Genomic DNA, 17955 nt, shown 5'->3' with positions numbered 1-17955 from the left:
TATAAAAATCACATTCAGTAACTTTACATCAAAGATAGACAAAGGAATGCCAGTGAACAAGATTATATCCATACACTTCTTCTTTCCTGATAGAAACCTTGCCTAGTCTGAGATTTTCTTTTAAACTACTTTTTAAAAATTTAAAAAACATTGGCATGCCTTTGTAGCATTCAGTATATTCTCTATTTTTATGAAGGTGTTTTGATGCCACTTGATCCTTTAAGTAGTATTGGAAGATTAATAGGAAGGATGACTGCAATTGAACGCTTTGTTTGAAAGTAAGTCATCCTCTCCAGAGAAAAGGACACAGGTAAGCTGAGCTCCTGGGCATGGGAAGAGTGCCTGTCTCAAAATTTGCCCTATCATAAACCTTGAAAGTAAGTACAAAGTCATTTAGGACAAAAGGTAGCCAGGGAAGTAAACATGCTTGTCTATTTACTGTCTCTGCTTGAACATCATCACTAATTCAAACTATACAGTTTGGGCCTCTACATTTGGATGGGAAGATTGTGGTTACACACAATGTTTTTAGTAACTGGAAATGTGCAAAAAAGGCGACAACCGTGACTATAGATTTATTATAAATAATGAATCAAAAATCATTTAATCCTGAAGTTAGGCAAAATGCCAAACAGATTCTATGAGGTCACTTACAAAGAAAATACATAACCCAAGCTGTTTGGCCCTTGAAATTTATTCTATTTTTGGTTTGTCATTATTGTTGTTGTTGTTTTTTAAGTTAAGGCTGCTCTTACTTTTGTTGCTGTCTAAAAAGAAACAAAGGATAAAACCCACACCATCTGATGTCTCTTGATAAGGCTCCTACAAAAATAAAAACCTATGTATAATGTTGTTTATTATATGTGAAGATATAGATGTAATAGAAGGAAAACACATGTTTGTTTTTCAGAAAGGCCCAACAGAGACTCCACTTCCTCAGGGTCTTGCGGAAGAACAGGATCGAACAATGGCTAATGACCCTCTTTTACCGAGAGGGTCCTCTCGTACTGTATCGTGGTTTGGTATGCTGGTCTGACAGCCGCGGATAGGAAAGTATTACAGAGGGTGGTGAGTACAGCACAAGACATTGTGGGCTGTCCCCTGACACCACTGGATGACATCGCCAGGGCTCGCTGCCTTGGAAGAGTGAGGAAAATTCTCAGGGACGACTCACACCCTGGTCGGTATCTCTTTACTCTCCTTCCATTGGGTAAGAGATATAGGAATATAGCCAGCCGTACCAACAGGCTGAAGAACAGCTTTTATCCATGGGCTGTTAGGCTCTTGAATGGTTTATAAATCTTATAAACTTTATGTATGATTGACTTACGAGGCCGGTGTGTTATGCAATTAGCTCACATGGTGTAATAAGATGGAGGGTTTGTTGTCACTGTGAGTTGGGGGTGGGGGCACGAAGGGAGGCTCAGCCAATCTCAATGTATACATGGTTGTACTTTGACAATAAAGGTTCATTCGTTCATTTTGTTATGTTGGACAAAGTTTCCTACCGTATAGTGAAGACTGCAATAGGTTGCTTGGATCATAACTATTCCTCATTTGCAAACAAATTAACATTACATTCATCTATATTCATCAATATATAAGGGATTAAATAAGTGTAAGATTTAAACAGAAAGAACTACCTGAAGGACAGCCTTACTGTTCTATTTTGGGTTATGCACGGGGCACACAGAGAATGAAATCTCTATGAAATCAAAGCAGTACCTTATAATTCTTACTATATTATTTTAAGAATTACCAAAATCACAGTTGGAATATTGCATCCAGTTTAGTCACTACAGTATAAAAAAGATGTTGAGACTGAAGAAAGAGTGCAGAGAACCGCAAACATGATAAGGGGACTGGAGACTAAAACATACAAAGAACAGTTGCCGGTATTGGGGATGTCTAATCTAGTGAAGAAAAGGATTAGGGATGACATGATAGCAGCGTTCCAATATCTAAGGGACTGCCACAAAGAAGAGAGGGTCACCAAAGCACCTGAAGACAGGACAAGAAGCAATGGATTTAGGGAAAATGGTAGCAGATAGAATTCAAATCATATAAATCATATAGATAAAAGGCAAAATCTGAGGGAAGGATGACTCATATGTATATATGTTAAAAGTGCAAGAAAGTGACCAGCTACATACACACACACACACACACACACACACACACACACACACGTATCCTGTTCTTAAATGCCATTTTCCCACATGCATTCCTGAACCTAAAAAAAATTGGAAAAGAAAATAAGATAATCCCTAGTTCTGGAGAACTTTTTATAAGAGGATGAAGTGTTTCCCCTTGTACCATTTGAAACCTGATTGCCTTGAGAAATATTACATGTCCTCCTTCAGTATTTAGTCATTTAACTATTTCTTAAAATAAGTCTCCTAAATAGAACCTTATTTAAAGGTTGCATATTTATCAGCTGCATTCTTTGAATGGGCAAAGATGCCATATAAAATCATACGGTAATGCAGTTATGTGAATGACAGTCAAGATTCTTTGGGCTAGCTAGAGTACCAGATCTGGGCTGCAAATGTTTGGATGGGTGCTGCAAAACAGTAAATGTTAGAGTTTAATGTTTTAATTGTTTATAATTCTTTAAAATGATTATCTGAATTGTTCATTGGCTATTTTATTAAGGCATGGGATTATATGTCTCTTAATTGATTTGAGTGTTCGATTATATACTATTTGGTTATGTATGTATGTATGTATTAGTGCAGATCTGGTAGTCTCAATCTCATCATGTTAAAATATAAATAGTGTGATCTACATTGCTAAAGGATAAGCTACACGATATGGTTTAGTATTAAGGGCAACAACAATTTCCTTATTAAATTGCAGCATGTTAAATCAAATCCAAGATCCCAATGGATATGTAAGGATTTAATTCTTACATACAAACTGCAATTCTAACATACTTCTCCAAAACAGTTAATTTGCCTCTGGAAGAAAGCTGCTCTTGATGCCATTGTCATCAGTTCTTCTGCAATAATATGCTGTAATAGTTACAATATCATTCTTAAATTGGGATAATCTGATGCAGTGCAAAGATAAAAATTTGCAGGGTTTTTTGTTCGGATTGTTGGGAAAAGAGGTTAACACCTCAGTGTGATGGGTATTTGAATTGTGCACTTAATTGTTGTTTAACAATTATAAGTAGAATGACTGTGGCAAAATAAAGCAAAGATAACACCAATAGTAAGTGGTGCCTTGAACAAGCAAGAACTGGTAGGACCATGAAATATACAAAGTAATAGAAAATGAAGAAGCTAAAGTGCTCTGGGACTTTAGAATGCAAACAGACAGACACCTGCCACCTAACACTCAAGAGTTAACAATTGTCAATAAGAAAGAGAAAAAAAACTGAATAGTGGACACTATAATATCTGGAGACAGCAGAACAGAAGAGAAAGAACTGAGGAAAATCACAAAATATAAAAACCTGCAAATAGAAGTAGAATGACTGTGGGGAAAAGAAAGTAAATATAACATCAATAGTGATAAGTAGATAGATTGCATCAATAGTTGATGCAATCTCAAAACATCTGGAGCACCTCTTGAAAAACCGTCAGCATTGACAAAATCATCATCAATCAATTGCAAAAGGCAGCTTTATTTGGAACAGTTTAGCTCTTGCGAGGATACCTTTACGATAATCAAACACCCAGGTCCTTGGAAGAACTTGATAGGTGGATAAATGCCAAATCCAGTCTGAACATCTGACTGACTGCGCGACCAATAATCATAATACTAATCAAGCCTACAAAATGAATTCCCATTATAAAATCTCATACTTGGCTGTCATAATCTCAGTGATTTACAGAGACAATAAAATTAATTTGGGAAGATAAATACAAAAGGTCAAATGATTGCTGTCTTGTGTTCTTGATCACAAGCAAGGCTGTATAGTCAAAGAATGGAGAGCTCTGTTTCTATTAATCATTCACAACTTAGTGATTTCTAGATATGACATAGAATTTTCATCATACACAGGTGGAACATGATAGCAATTATAATCCAACACATCTAGAGGGCATCAAATGGGAGGTGAGCAGTTTATACTAGAAAACCAAAGTCCATCTTCAAAGCCATCTATCATATCAGCAAACACTGGAATGAAGAGAAATATGTAGTTCACACAGACCAATAAACAAGTGCACAATTTAAAATACAGAAATAGAAAACCCAAAACTGAAACAATTAATAATGAGAAAAAGATATTCACCAGCTTCTGCCAGCCATAACTATTGCTGGAAACTTGGCAACCTTTCTTACAGAAAGAAGATTGTAATTTCCTGATCAGTAAGGAAAATAAAGCTCCTGATAATTGATGTATGAGTGACAAAACGTGATCCACAGGAGAAGGAAATGGCGACCCACTCTAGTACCCTTGCCAAGAAAACCCCATGGACTAAAAGGCTAAAAGATGAAGCGCAAATACTGTACTTTGGAAACCTAATGAGAAGAGCAGGCTCATTGGAAAAGACTCTGATGTTGGGAAAGACAGAAGACAAAAGGAGAAGGGATGGCAGAGGATGCGATGGTTAGTGCAATTAATGCAACAAACATGAATTTGGGCAAACTCCAGGAGATAGTGGAGGGCAGGAGGGCCTGTTATGCTGTGGTCTGTGGGGTTGTGAAGAATTGGACATCACTTAGCAACTGAACAAAAACAAGTTCCAGAAACTATGGGTGGTACAGTAGGCAATATAACAATATATAGGTTACTGACTCAACCTCTGCATCTGAGCAGGAATAATTCACACAAAGTACAACTATATCTTAGGTTACTATAGAGGATTGTGAAAAGTAATCCTGGATGAAAATATCCTTTTCATAATGAATGAGAACTGTTTTTTCACTCCCTTTAATGTTACAAATTCTTTACCTTCAATATTTAACTCCCCCAATTGCTAATGCTACCTTTATTTCCTGTTCTTTCTAACCACACCTCCTGAAGTACAATAATGAAAATAAACTTTAAAAAATACAGTCCTGTGGTGCTTTTCTACTGTCAGGCTACTTACACATTCATAGCACAGCATGAAGATTATTAAAATGCCGTATGTGAGAACCATGCATAGCACAAAGAGATACGAATTGCCATTCCACAGAGATAATGCTATCTAATGACCAAAACAAGCAATGTGCTTTCATTCTAATTCATAGTGCATTTAGAAAGAGCAAAGCATCCAGTAGCTGTTCTTAGCTATTTGATCAGTCAAAGGTAATGACCTTCTTCTTTGCTTTATCAATTCATTAAAAAGTTATCGTGCTTAATAGTAATCTAATTATTCCTATGAATTGGCTACCACCTAGGTGAGTCCTTCCTTCTCATTAGGTGGCCAAAGTATTTGAGTTTTAGCTTCAGGATCTGACTGTCAAGCCCCGCCGGCCTGCCGTCCGATCGGGCCTCGACATCGCCTCCTTTGAGCCCCGGACGTTCGGAAGGTGGGCGTGGCTTCGCCAGGACTTCGCGGAGCACGCCGCTGCAGCCCCGTTGAGCAGCTGGCTGGTGCCCAGCTGATCGGCGCACCCGCTCCCGGACAGCGCCTCCCCCAACCCCCGGACGCTCGATTGGAGGGCGTGGCTTCACCGGGACTTCGCGGAGCGCGCCGCCGCAGCCCCGCCGAGCAGCTGGCTGGTGCCCAGCTGATCAGCGCGCCCGCTCCAGGACAGCGCCTCCCCCGACCCCCGGATGCTCAATTGGAGGGCGTGGCTTCGCCCGGAATCCGCGGAGCACGCCACCGCAGTCCTGCCGAGCAGCTGGCCGGCAGTCAGCTGATCGGCGCGCCCGCTCCCAGACGGCAGGCGGGCGCACGCTCGCCTCGTCAGCGGGGACGGCGCCGGGCGCCCACCGGTCTAGCGCTGGCGTCTGCCCAGTACTCTTTAACTCTTCGGCAGCTGGACTCTGAGCTGCGGATGGCGCCCGGGCAGAAACGGATTGGACCAAACGGACAGTTGGACTCGCCCCAACGAACTGTAGAGGGGTGTGTGGCTGTGCCCGTTTTGCCACCCTCTCTCACTGGGCGCTTGGATGGACTCGGGGGAAAGTTAACAGCCACAACGCCAGCACGGACTGGGGCGCGTGAGGGAGCGGAAGGACAGAACTTACCTGGGAGGGGGCTTGACGGGCTGCAGCAGTGCACACGATGGGTGGTGGCTATGCACGGTGATGGGTGGGGCGTTTATGGGGAGGCGGGCGGATGCCGGTTTGCTTTGAAGGGGTGGGGTTAGGGTGTGGTAACATGATAAAAGAGCATTGAGGCTAGGTGCCTCAACGCTGACTTTACCGCGGTTTGATTTGTGGAAGAAATAAACCTGGTCACCCGTTCCTTTTGGAGTGCTTGTGTTTCCTGGCAGAGGACGACGTGACACTGGCCTTCTAAAGAGCAGTCAGGGTTGATCTCCTCTAGGACTGACCGGTTTGATCGCCTTGCAATCCAAGGGACTTGCAGGAGTCTTCTCCAGCACCATAGTTCAAAAGCCTCAATTCTTTGGCGCTCAGCCTTTTTTATGGTCCAGCTTTCACTGCCATACATTGCAACTGGGAAGAACATAGCCTTGACTATACCCACTTTTGTTGGCAGGGTGATGTCTCTGCTTTTTAGTGTACTGTCTAGATTTGCCATGGTTTTCCTCCCCAGAAGCAAGCGTCTTTTAATTTCTTGGCTGCAGTCCCCATCTGCGGTGACCTTGGAGCCCAGGAAAATAAAATCTGTCACTATCTCCATTTCTTCCCCATCTATTTGCCAGGAATTGAGAGGGCCAGATGCCATGATCTTGGTTTTTTTAATGTTAAGTTTCAAGTCAACTTTTGCACTGTCCTTCTTCACCCGCAACAAGAGGCTCTTTAGTTCCTCTTCACTTTCTGCCATTACAGTGGTATCATCTGCATATCTTAGGTTGTTGATATTTCTCCCGGCAATCTTAATTCCAACTTTTGATTCTAGCTCTGCCTTTCTCATGATATGCTCTGCAAATAGGCAGGGTGACAGTATACAGCCTTGCCAGACTCCTTTCTCAATTTTGAACCAATCAGTGGTTCCGTGTCCATTTCTCACTATTGCTTCTTGACCCACATACAGGTTTCTCAAGAGACAAATAAGATGGTCTGGTACTCCCATCTCTTTAAGAACTTGCCACAGTTTGTTGTGATCCACACAATCAAAGGTTTTAGTACAGTATAGTCAATGATCATTAAATGGTACCGCCCCAGACGCTTGATGGATCCCCAGAGGTTCCAGGCAGCGCTGGGGTCCCCACCTGCCTCCCTTGCTCACAGCTCGGCAGATGCCTTAGTGGAAGCCTGGGAAAGGACGGCCACTGAGGCTCTTGACCGGGTTGTACCCCTGCGGCCCCTGACCCGGTGCAGATCCCGTCGAGCTCCATGGTTCTCTGCGGAGCTCCGGGAGATGAAGCGTTGGAGACGGGGCCTAGAGAGCGGTTGGAGGTCCAGCCGATCCGAAGCCGACCGATTGCGACTAAGAGCCTACATTAGGTCTTATCTCGCTGCGATAAGGGAGGCGAGGTCTAACCACTTTGCCACCCTTATCGCGTCCGCAGATAATCGCCCGGCCACCCTGTTTAGGGTGACTCGCTCCCTCCTAAATCAGGAGGTGAGGGAGGATCCCTTGCAGGGTCGTGCCGAGGAGTTTAACCAACATCTGTCGGACAAAATCGCTCGGATTCGGACCGGTCTGGACTCTGACTGGGCAGAGTCTGATGATCAGGACACGGGCGGTCTTGTCGATATCACCTGGGAGGAGTTTGATTCTGTGACTCCGGAGGAAGTGGACAGGATCATGGGGAGGCTGAGCACCACCACATGTTTATTGGACCCGTGCCCTTCCTGGCTGGTCTATGCAGCCCGGGAGAGGACACGCAGCTGGTTCCAGGCAGTTATATCGGCTTCTCTGAGTGAGGGTAGCTTCCCCGCCGTCTTGAAAGAGGCGGTGGTGAGGCCTCTCCTCAAGAAGCCTGCCTTGGACCCAGCTGTATTGAACAACTTTCGTCCTGTCTCCAACCTTCGCTTTCTTGCGAAGGTTGTTGAGAGTGTGGTGGCGCATCAGCTCCCTCTGGTCCTGGATGAAGCGGATTATCTGGACCCGTACCAATCGGGTTTCAGGCCCGGGCACAGCACGGAGACGGCATTGGTCGCGCTGGTGAATGATCTCTGGAGGGCTCGGGACAGGGGATATTCCTCTGTTCTAGTCCTATTAGACCTCTCGGCGGCTTTCGATACCATCGACCATGGTATCTTGCTGCGGCGTCTCAGGGGATTGGGAGTGGGAGGCACAGTCTTACAGTGGTTCTCCTCCTATCTCCAGGGACGTTCGCAGTCGGTGTTGGCAGGGGGGCAGAGGTCGACCGCGAGGTCTCTCATTTGTGGAGTTCCTCAGGAGTCGGTCCTCTCGCCTCTCCTGTTCAACATCTACATGAAACCGCTGGGTGAGATCATTCGTGGCTTTGGAGTTGGGTATCATCAGTACGCTGATGATACCCAACTTTTCTTTTCGACCCCAAACCACCCCAGTGATGCCCTCAACGTGATGTCCCGCTGCCTGGAGGCAGTTCGGGTCTGGATGGGGAGAAACAGACTTCAACTCAACCCCGACAAGACTGAGTGGCTTTGCATACCTTCATCCCGGGTTTATTCGGACATTCCACCTCTGGCTATGGGGGGTGAACTATTACCCCCCGTAGATAGGGCTCGCAACTTGGGAGTCCTCCTAGATTCACGGCTCACCTTGGAAGACCATATAGGAGCTGTGACTAGGGGGGCCTTCGCCCAGGTTCGCCTGGTGCGCCAGTTGCGGCCCTATCTTAGCCGGGATGATTTGTGCACGGTCACTCATGCGCTCGTGTCCTCTCGTCTGGACTACTGCAACGCTCTCTACATGGGGCTGCCCTTGAGGACCACCCGGAAGCTCCAACTGGTACAGAATGCAGCCGCGAGAGTTGTGTTGGGAGTCTCCCGATACTCCCACGTTACACCTCTGCTCCGTGAGCTGCATTGGTTGCCAGTTGTCTTCCGGGTGAGATTCAAGGTACTGGTAACGGTGTTTAAAGCCCTCCATGGCATGGGGCCGGAGTACCTTAGGGAACATCTGCTGCCGGCATCAAGCTCCCTGCGCCCTGTGCGTTCCCACAGAGAGGGCCTCCTCAGGGTGCCACCGATCAGAGAATGTCGATTGGTGGCCCCCAGGGGGAGATCCTTCTCTGTGGGTGCCCCGGAGCTGTGGAATCAGCTACCGGTAGAGCTCCGGATGGCGCCCGATCTTCGCTCCTTTCGTCGCGATCTTAAGACGTTTCTGTTTGTTCAAGCCGGCCTAGCCTGATGGGGATTGGTGGGGTTTTTTATTTTTGGTGTCTTAATTTTAACTTGGTGTTTTAGAATTTTATTCCAATTGTTTTAACTTGGGCAATCATTTAATCTTTTTTTTTAATGTTTGTATTTAGTATTTTATTCTGCCCTGTGAACCGCCCTGAGTCCTCAGGGAGAAGGGCGGTATACAAATATTATTAAATTAAATTAAATTAAATTAAATGAAGCAGAAGTAGATGTTTTTCTGGAACTCCCTAGCTTTCTCCATGATCCAGCTTATTTTGGCAATTTGATCTCTAGTTCCTCTGCCTCTTTGAAATCCTGCCTGTACTTCTGGTAGTTCTCGATCCACATACTGCTGGAGTCTAGCTTTTAGGGTTTTAAGCATAACTTTACTAGCATGTGAAATGAGTGCAATGGTGCGATAGTTTGAACATTCTTTGGCACTGTCTTTCTTTGGAATTGGAATGTAAACTGATCTTTTCCAATCCTGTGGCCACTGTTGAGTTTTTCAAATTTGCTGGCAAATTGAGTGTAGCACTTTTACTGCATCATCTTTTAAGATTTTGAATAGCTCAGCTGGAATACTGTCACCTCCACTAGCTTTGTTCTTGCTCAGCTTTCCTAAGGCCCACTTCACTTCACATTCTAGGATGTCTGGCTCAAGGTCAGTGACCACCTCATCGTGGTTATCAGGGACGTTAAGCTCGTTCTTGTATAGTTCTTCTGTGTAATTTTGCCACCTCTTCTTAATCTCTTCTGCCTCTGTTAGGTCCCTGCCATTTTGGTCCTTTATCATGCCCATTTTTGCATGAAACGTTCCCCTCATCTCTCCAATTTTATTGAAGAGATCTCTGGTCCTCCCTATTCTATTGTTTTCTTCTATTTCTTTGCACTGTTCATTTAAGAAGGCATTCTTATCTCTTCTAGCAATTCTCTGGAATTCTGCATTCAATTGGGTGTATCTTTCTTTTTCTCCCTTGCCTTTCGCTTCCCTCCTTTCCTCAGCTATTTGCAAAGCTTCCTCAGACAGCCATTTTGCTTTCTTGCATTTCTTTTTCTTTGGGATGGTTTTAGTTGCTACCTCTTGTACAATGTTGCAAACCTCCGTCCATAGTTCTTCAGGCACTCTGTCTATCAGATCTAATTCCTTAAATCTATTTGTCACCTCTACTGTATATTCATCAGGGATATGATTTAGTTCATACCTTGAGTGGCCTAGTGCTTCTCCCTACTTTCTTCAGTTTAAGCCTAAATTTTGCAACGAGAAGCTCATGGTCTGAGCCACAGTCACTCCTGGTCTTGTTTTTACTGACTGTATAGAGCTTTTCCATCTTTGGTTGCAGAGCACATAGTCAATCTTATTTCTGTGTTGACCGTCTGGTGATGTCCATGTGTAGAGCCGTCTCTTGGGTTGTTGGAAAAGAGTGTTTGCTATGACCATCATATTCTCTTGACAAAATTCTATCAGCCTGTGCCCTGCTTCATTTTGTACTCCAAGGCCAAACCTGCCTGTTATTCCAGTTATCTTTTAGCTTCCACTTTAGCATTCCAATCCCCCATGATGACAAGGACATCATTTTTTGGTGTTAGTTCTATAAAGTGCTGTAGGGCTTCCTAGAACTGGTCAATTTCATCCTCTTCAGCACTGCTGGTTGGGGCATAGACTTGTACTACAGTGATATTGAATGGTTTGCCTTTGATTCGAACTGAGATCATTCTGTCATTTTGGGGACTGTATCCCAGTATTGCTTTTCCAACTTTTTTATTGACTATGAAGGCTACTCCATTTCTTCTGAGGGATTCTTGCCCCCAGTCACTTCATTATTTCTGGCGCTACTAGTACTAGCCCTCTGCTCTTCTCCAGTAACATATTGGACGCCTTCTGAACTGAGGGGCTTATCTTCAAGCATCATATCTTTTTGCCTTTTGGTACTGTCCATGGGGTTTTCATGGCAAAGATACTGGAGTGGGTTGCCATTTCCTTCTCCAGTGTATCACGTTTTGTCAGAACTGTCTGCTATGACCTGTCCGTCTTGGGTGGCCCTGCACGGCATAGCTCATAGCTTTATTGAATTACGCAAGCCCCTTTGCCACGACAAGGCAGTAATCCATGAAGGGGAAAGTTTTATAAACATAATCAAATTGAAAAAATAAAAATAAACAAAAAGAGAAATAAATAAAAAGGCTGTATCATGTACATATAGCATTACTACTAGTATGACGATTAAAAAAAATCTGTTTTCAAAAAGTACAGCCTTCCTGGTTCAGTATAAAAGTCTATGTAATCCAACAACATACATGCATTCATACACAGTTCTTGACTATCTAATGCCAGAAACCCTTTAGGAAAAGTGTAGTCATTTTCTTGTGTGATTTCTATTTGATTTTTTTTAAAAAAAACTTCAACAACTGCTTAGAGATTTCACTCTGCATTAAAAATAAAAGGCTTCATCCTCCCACTCTGATGTTCTCTCTACAACTAATAGAAACAGAATATAAAACATGAGAAACCTTTTTAAAAGTTCTCTCTCAACTTCTGTTTTAATACGCAGAAAATAGTGGCCATGTGTCTCACATCGTCACATGCAAAAAACAATGTGTACATAGGCTATGATCAGCATGCTTTGTTCTTTCATAAAAAAAAGCTTTTAGGAAAAAAGTTTTTTGGAATTTTAGAAGAAATTTAGTGTCTTAATTGAATCACTGTAGGAACTAATTTTATAGTATTTTGGGGAAAGTCTTTAAAATTCATTGAACGATATATATCTTTCAACTACATTGGACCTCAACAACATCCTCATTCCCTCAATTATGGAAGGACAAAGAGGTTGAAGAAAAGGTATTTATTTATTTATTTAATTGGATTTGTATACCGCCCTTTCCCGAAGGACTCAGGGCGGTTTACAGGGAATTAAAACAAGAAATACAAAAATTAAAAAACAATTAAAAAGATTATAACAGTCCCTGAAAGAGTAAAAACCCCAATTAAAATTAAAATTAAAATTAAAATTCTCAGCCTGGGCCAGAGAGCTCGAAGAGCCAGATCTTCAGGTCCCAGCGGAATGAACAGAGGTCGGGGCCAGTCCTCAGCTCCACGGGCAGCTGGTTCCAGAGGGCAGGCGCACCCACTGAGAAGGCCCTCCCCCTGGGCGTTACCCGCCAGCAATCTTTTACCGGCGGCACCGTAAGTACCCTAGATCAGAGGTCCCCAACCTTTAGGGCACCAGGGAACATTTCCACGGAGAAAGGTTTTTTGGCGGACCAGAGAATGAGTGGTTTTGCCTGCATCCCATGGATGGGGCTTTGCTTATTTGTGCAGACTGGTTGCTGGCATGCTGTGGCCCAGTACCGGTCCATGGACTGGGGGTTGGGGACCCCTGCCATATATAATAATTAATAGATAAACCTATCAATGGTTTACCAGCCATGTGTAGATAGCAGTATTTCTAGGACAACTGGCAGAAACAAGAAAAATCCTGCTAATTATTGTAATAAAAGGCATGTTGACCTAGGTGGAATTTGCTAAATTCAACAGAACCAATCATAACATCAATAGAAAAGTTAGTTTCTTTTCAGACATTAACCCAAACAAAGTGCCTTTACCCATATAAGCACCAGGCATCCAAACGGCCCATCCCAAATATTTTCTGTTTTTGAACAACTGAATTTGAGTGGTACTTTTGGCTAAGCAACACAATTTGAGTGGTTCTACTGATGTGCCCTTAAATGCCAACAAAAGACATGTGGAATAAGGGATGTAACAATAAAAAAGAATAGGGAGGTATACAGAATAGGAAGGCATCATCAACATCTGTTACAACTGTAGTCCCATTACTCATTCCCTTCCCTATATTTCTCTTTTCTCCACTGTATAGCAATTCAAAATTGTGGCAAGAACTGTTCCTGTCCTACTCACTTCTTCATGTCATGAAAGCTGCCAGCGAGGCTGCCAGCAACAGCTGCCTCTCTCAGGTTGTGCCTCTTTCTACATAACTTCTTCCCTGAAAACCAATATATCTGAAGGGAGGCAGTGCTCAAAATCTCATACCATCCCTAGATGATGTACTCAACAGTGATAAACCTGCATGTAGAATGACCCAGTGAGAACACAAAGGGTTATGAGTTGCATGTACTGAAGAAAAACATTTCTATGTGATTAGCCGTAGAGCTTTCTACCAGAAGTAGTCAGTGCTACCAGTAAAATACTTAAGGAAGAGCTGCTGTGGTGCCAATGCAGGCTTCCTGAAAAATATGCTGTATAGACTTAATACTGGATGGTAGATGAGACAGAGGATGGGATAAGGCAGGGGAGAAAAAAGAAAATGGGGAATATAATGGGCAAAAAAAAGGAAGAATAGCATCAGTTCCATGTATGTTTGGTCCCAGCCTTGCCCGCTGTTGCCAAGTTTTCTCATAAACAAATGGTCCCTTCAGGCTAATAGAGTATTCATTCACATAATTCCATAAGTAAAAATTATTCTGCCCTTGAAAGGATTGGCTTGATAGTCTTCAGCAAAATATTTTGTCCTGAACATAAAACACATGCCTTGTGATCAGAAAGATCTTTGCTTTACAATTTAATAAATCTTTTCTTTCATAGGTTTACTTGTGCTGTGAAAATAACATTGGCAAAAATTGATCCAGTGCTATTAATTGCTAATGAAAAATAGAGTCATAAAGGTCACAGCTCAACATTTTTCAACATGGTATGTCACCCTGTTCATTATAACTAGTTAGTGGTAATCTCTTATGTGAATATTGTGTAGGCTTATTAATATGCATAGTATAGGTATCTGTTGATTAGGAAATGTTATTTGACAGCTAATATATCAGTATGTTAATGAACAACTCTGCTGTTTTGTATCTTTTAATATCATTGAGTAACTATGCTGCTTGACCTACAAAATGTAGATCAAATATTACATTTGCATTTCATACATTCTTTGTTTTTAGGCTGCTAATATTTGATATGCAAAATCAAACTATTGCATATATAAACAAAGTGTATTTTAAAACGTTTGAGTGCACCAAGTAAATAAAATAACAAGGGAATTCTGGGATACAGTAACAGTTGGGACTATACACTAGGACAATATACCCATAAGAAATTATTTGAAAGAGGTGTTTTAGACTTCACATAAGCCTCTTGTTTTTTTTCAGGCTTTCAAACATGCCTCTCCTCTAAGGAATCTACTTTCAAACCATTCATAACCGTAATATGAAATCCATCCTTGCATTTATTACTTATTTTAGAAAGTTCTTTAGAATTTAGTACTTATTTTCTAAAATTTCTTTAGGAAATGCCATGGATGTCCACATATGTTACCACCACGTGCATTTACTGTGCAATTCCTGAAAGTACATTAGACTGTTGTGTTGTAACACAATACAGGTAGTCTTTAGTTAACAATGACAATTGAACCAGAATTTCTATTGCTAAATGACACGGTTTTAAAGTGTGACATCACATGGCCATGTTGCTTAGCAACAACCATTCCAGCACTTCCCCATTGCCCTTGTTAAGTGAATCATTACAGGTTGTTAAACGAGGATGCCACATGGCTGTGATTTGCAACCTCTTGCTGCCTTCACCACTGCCTGCTTCTTGGAAGCCAACAGAGAAGGTTGCAAACAGTGATTACATGACTGTGGGACACTGCAATTACCATGTGGGGGGGGGCTACAACATCTGGAACTTTGAGGACTGTTTATGAGCACCACTTGTACAAAGTTGTTGCAAGTTTGGACAGTAGCTGAACAAGTGGTTGTTAAATGAAGACCACCTGTATAAGCATCAACGATTGGAGTGTTTCAATAAGTCAATGCAGTATAGTAAATGAAATATATGTAATATAGTATCTGCCTATTTTCTTTCTCCAGTCACATTCAACAAATCTAGCATTTGGTCACTAAACCTCACTTACTCTGTTCTATCTCTATTATAACATAGCAGCTCTTTTTCTATTTCAAGGGTGAAAATAAACAATTCTTCTTGACTATAAACACTTCTACAGACATATATTGTATGTCTATATAGAAAAAAATTAATAAATAGAATAAAAAATAGAATATAGAATAAATGTAATCAACCACTAGGAATGGAAGAAGTAAATTACTTATTAATTCAGGATCTAAATAGACAAATGGTCTATGATACAATAAGCCCGGTTCATACTATAACTTCCTTGTTTGGTAAACTAGCATATAAACCAACTATGATTGGCAGGCAGTTCCTCTGTACTTACTTTACTGTGTTCTTCAAATAAGCAAGCATATGAGCCAAAAAGCCACCTGCAATCATAGCTGTTATGACATTTCTTTTTCTTGAACTGCAAAAATGAGAATCATTGGGTTTCTGCATATGTTTGCATATATGAATATTTTAAGAAGTGCAGAGCTATCAGTTTAAACATTTAATATTTAATGGTTTATTGTCCACTTATACTTAGAACCCTTCACAAACTAGAAAAAAGCTTACATATGTTGGAAGAAGCTTTTAATATATTTTTCAAAAAAGCTTAAAACATAAATTGGAAAAATTAAATCACTTCTACCAATACTAAGATTAATTCATTTTGACATCAGGGGACTAATCATTGTTATCATTTATTATTGATTAAATTCCACTAGACACTATAGATAAATAAATAAAGTCCCTGCCTGCTCTTCCATTTGCTGTCTAAAGCAATTAACTACAGTAATGCTACTATCTCATTTAAAAGTAACAACAAAAATGCAGGGAATATGACTCTATAATGAGGGAGCAAAATATTTCAGTTTTGCTGATTGCTTAGCATCAGCATCACTGAAGAATCTAAGAATGTTTTTCAAAGCAGACTGTAAAATAAATGTGGGCATTTCTAAAAACAGTGGCTCCCTTGGTCATTTGCAATTGGACAGCAAGGCACTGAATGTTTTTCTGACTGCAAGAATATGTAAAAAGCACTTCCATTGGTAAAAAATATCCAAATTTTCTTGTGGATAGTCCCAGATAGGGATTTTACAAGTTTTCTTTTGCATACACCTGTATTTCATTACAGGTAAGTGAGAACTGTGGCTGATATGTGCTTTGCAGGGTTTTTCTCCACAATGAAACAGTTTTCAGGTTTGAAGTGCTACTTAAACATAAACAGAGCTTAAAGAACAGGTGGAGCTATGTTACTTTCTTGAAATATTACACCAAGGGTGGTAATCTCCTGTCTAGCCATCTAATAATTCTTCTGTGATGGCTCACCTAATCTCCTACTTCTGAAAGAAACCTTATGCGTGTCCTAAAATCTCCTATCTCAAGGTCTCACTCCATTTTTAATGTCGTTCTCATGTTCTCTGCTTCTTAGGTCCTAAGAGCTTTTAAAATAGCTACTACTGTCATACTAAAGCATCCTCACTGCCATAGAAATTGGAATGCACTGTATATGGAAGAACTGTTTGAGAGAGGTCAGCCAAAACTGCTACCTCATTCTAATCAGGTATAACCTCTTTTTTTTTCCAGCTGATGCGTGCGTGAAAGAGGGGCAGAGGAAGAGATTAAAGAGAGTAAGTGTAGAAGGAACTTCACTGGAGTGTCCCTATTTAACTTTGCACCATGGTCATATCTACTGTAATGGGCTAACTTGCAATCAGATCAAGCCCAATGTTATTTAGTTTGCATACCCTCAGAATTGTGCAGGTTTGAGCAGACTTCAGAGCTAAGCGGAATCAAGCTATGCATTATGTAGAAAAGAAAGTCTTTCTGTACACAGTCCATTGATTATCCTCTGGTATTTATATCACACAGGTAGTTGGTTCTGCAAGAGAATACATTTTCCTCTTCCCTGTTTCAGAGAAGTCAAGGTGAAAACTGACCTTCATACATGGATTCTTGTGAAAACGGTTCTGCCTTCAATTGCTTCAGTAAGCTTTCCTACACCGTCAGCACTATTGAAAAGTGTTTCTTTTATACAAGATGCCCTGTGACCTAAGAGAATCCCTACCGTTGTCCAATCTAAAAGCAAAAGACAAAATGAAAATGTCACTTTCTTAGCAAGGGCAAAGCACCATGCAAAAAGATAAAGCTTTCCTTCAACCAAGGGCATTAATTCAGTTTTCTGTAGTGGGCTGAGGTAAGATGGGAAAAGCAAAGAGATAAGGCTGGGATAAGACTAAAAGAATGATTTGTCTCTATAAATATTCAAGATATCCTGGAAAAAGCAGTACCTGTGCTAATTTATCTGCTATATTAATTCTTATACTTTATTGTCACAGTGGGATATAACTCAGATTCTTATGCAGAAGATCACACATCCCAGTTCTAGATGAAATAGGCAGCACACAATCCTAATAAATAAACAAACTCTAGGTCTCCAATATCTCTCTATGTAAGGGGAAAAGACTACTGTTTGAAATGCTGAAGAGAGACAGTTAGTTAATACAGACAGAATTTAAAAAGGTAGACTGATTATCTGATCTAGACAAAGACAACATCCAGGTTCCTATGCATTTTTACTTTTAGGTAAGATATCCTGCCAAAATATTTCAAGAAGGAAATATTTATATAATAATAATAATAAATATATGTTTTAACACGGTGCAAATTCATTTTTTAAAAAGATGGGAAATTTTGCCTG

At 41.4% G+C, this 17955-nt stretch overlaps 1 protein-coding gene across 1 annotated transcript in view; it reads right to left on the bottom strand.

Annotated features, from left to right (window-relative positions):
* The window catches only part of ST6GALNAC3 (ST6 N-acetylgalactosaminide alpha-2,6-sialyltransferase 3), a 172782-nt gene extending 155368 nt beyond the window's left edge, over positions 1-17414 (bottom strand). Inside the window, exons 1-2 of the mRNA XM_083359921.1 lie at positions 17195-17414; positions 15595-15678 (exon numbers count right to left, since the gene is read on the bottom strand). Of these exons, the coding sequence (XP_083216047.1) occupies positions 15595-15678; positions 17195-17200 (90 nt within the window). The 5' untranslated portion in view covers positions 17201-17414. The remainder of the gene's footprint in view (positions 1-15594; positions 15679-17194) is intronic.
* Between the last annotated feature and the right edge of the window lie 541 nt (positions 17415-17955).

This window comes from Vipera ursinii (assembly GCF_947247035.1).
Source record: "Vipera ursinii genome assembly, chromosome: 3".
In the NCBI taxonomy this organism is placed as follows: domain Eukaryota; kingdom Metazoa; phylum Chordata; class Lepidosauria; order Squamata; family Viperidae; genus Vipera; species Vipera ursinii.
The sequence above is the reverse complement of the archived record's forward strand: the minus strand, read 5'-3'. Positions and strand labels throughout refer to the sequence as shown.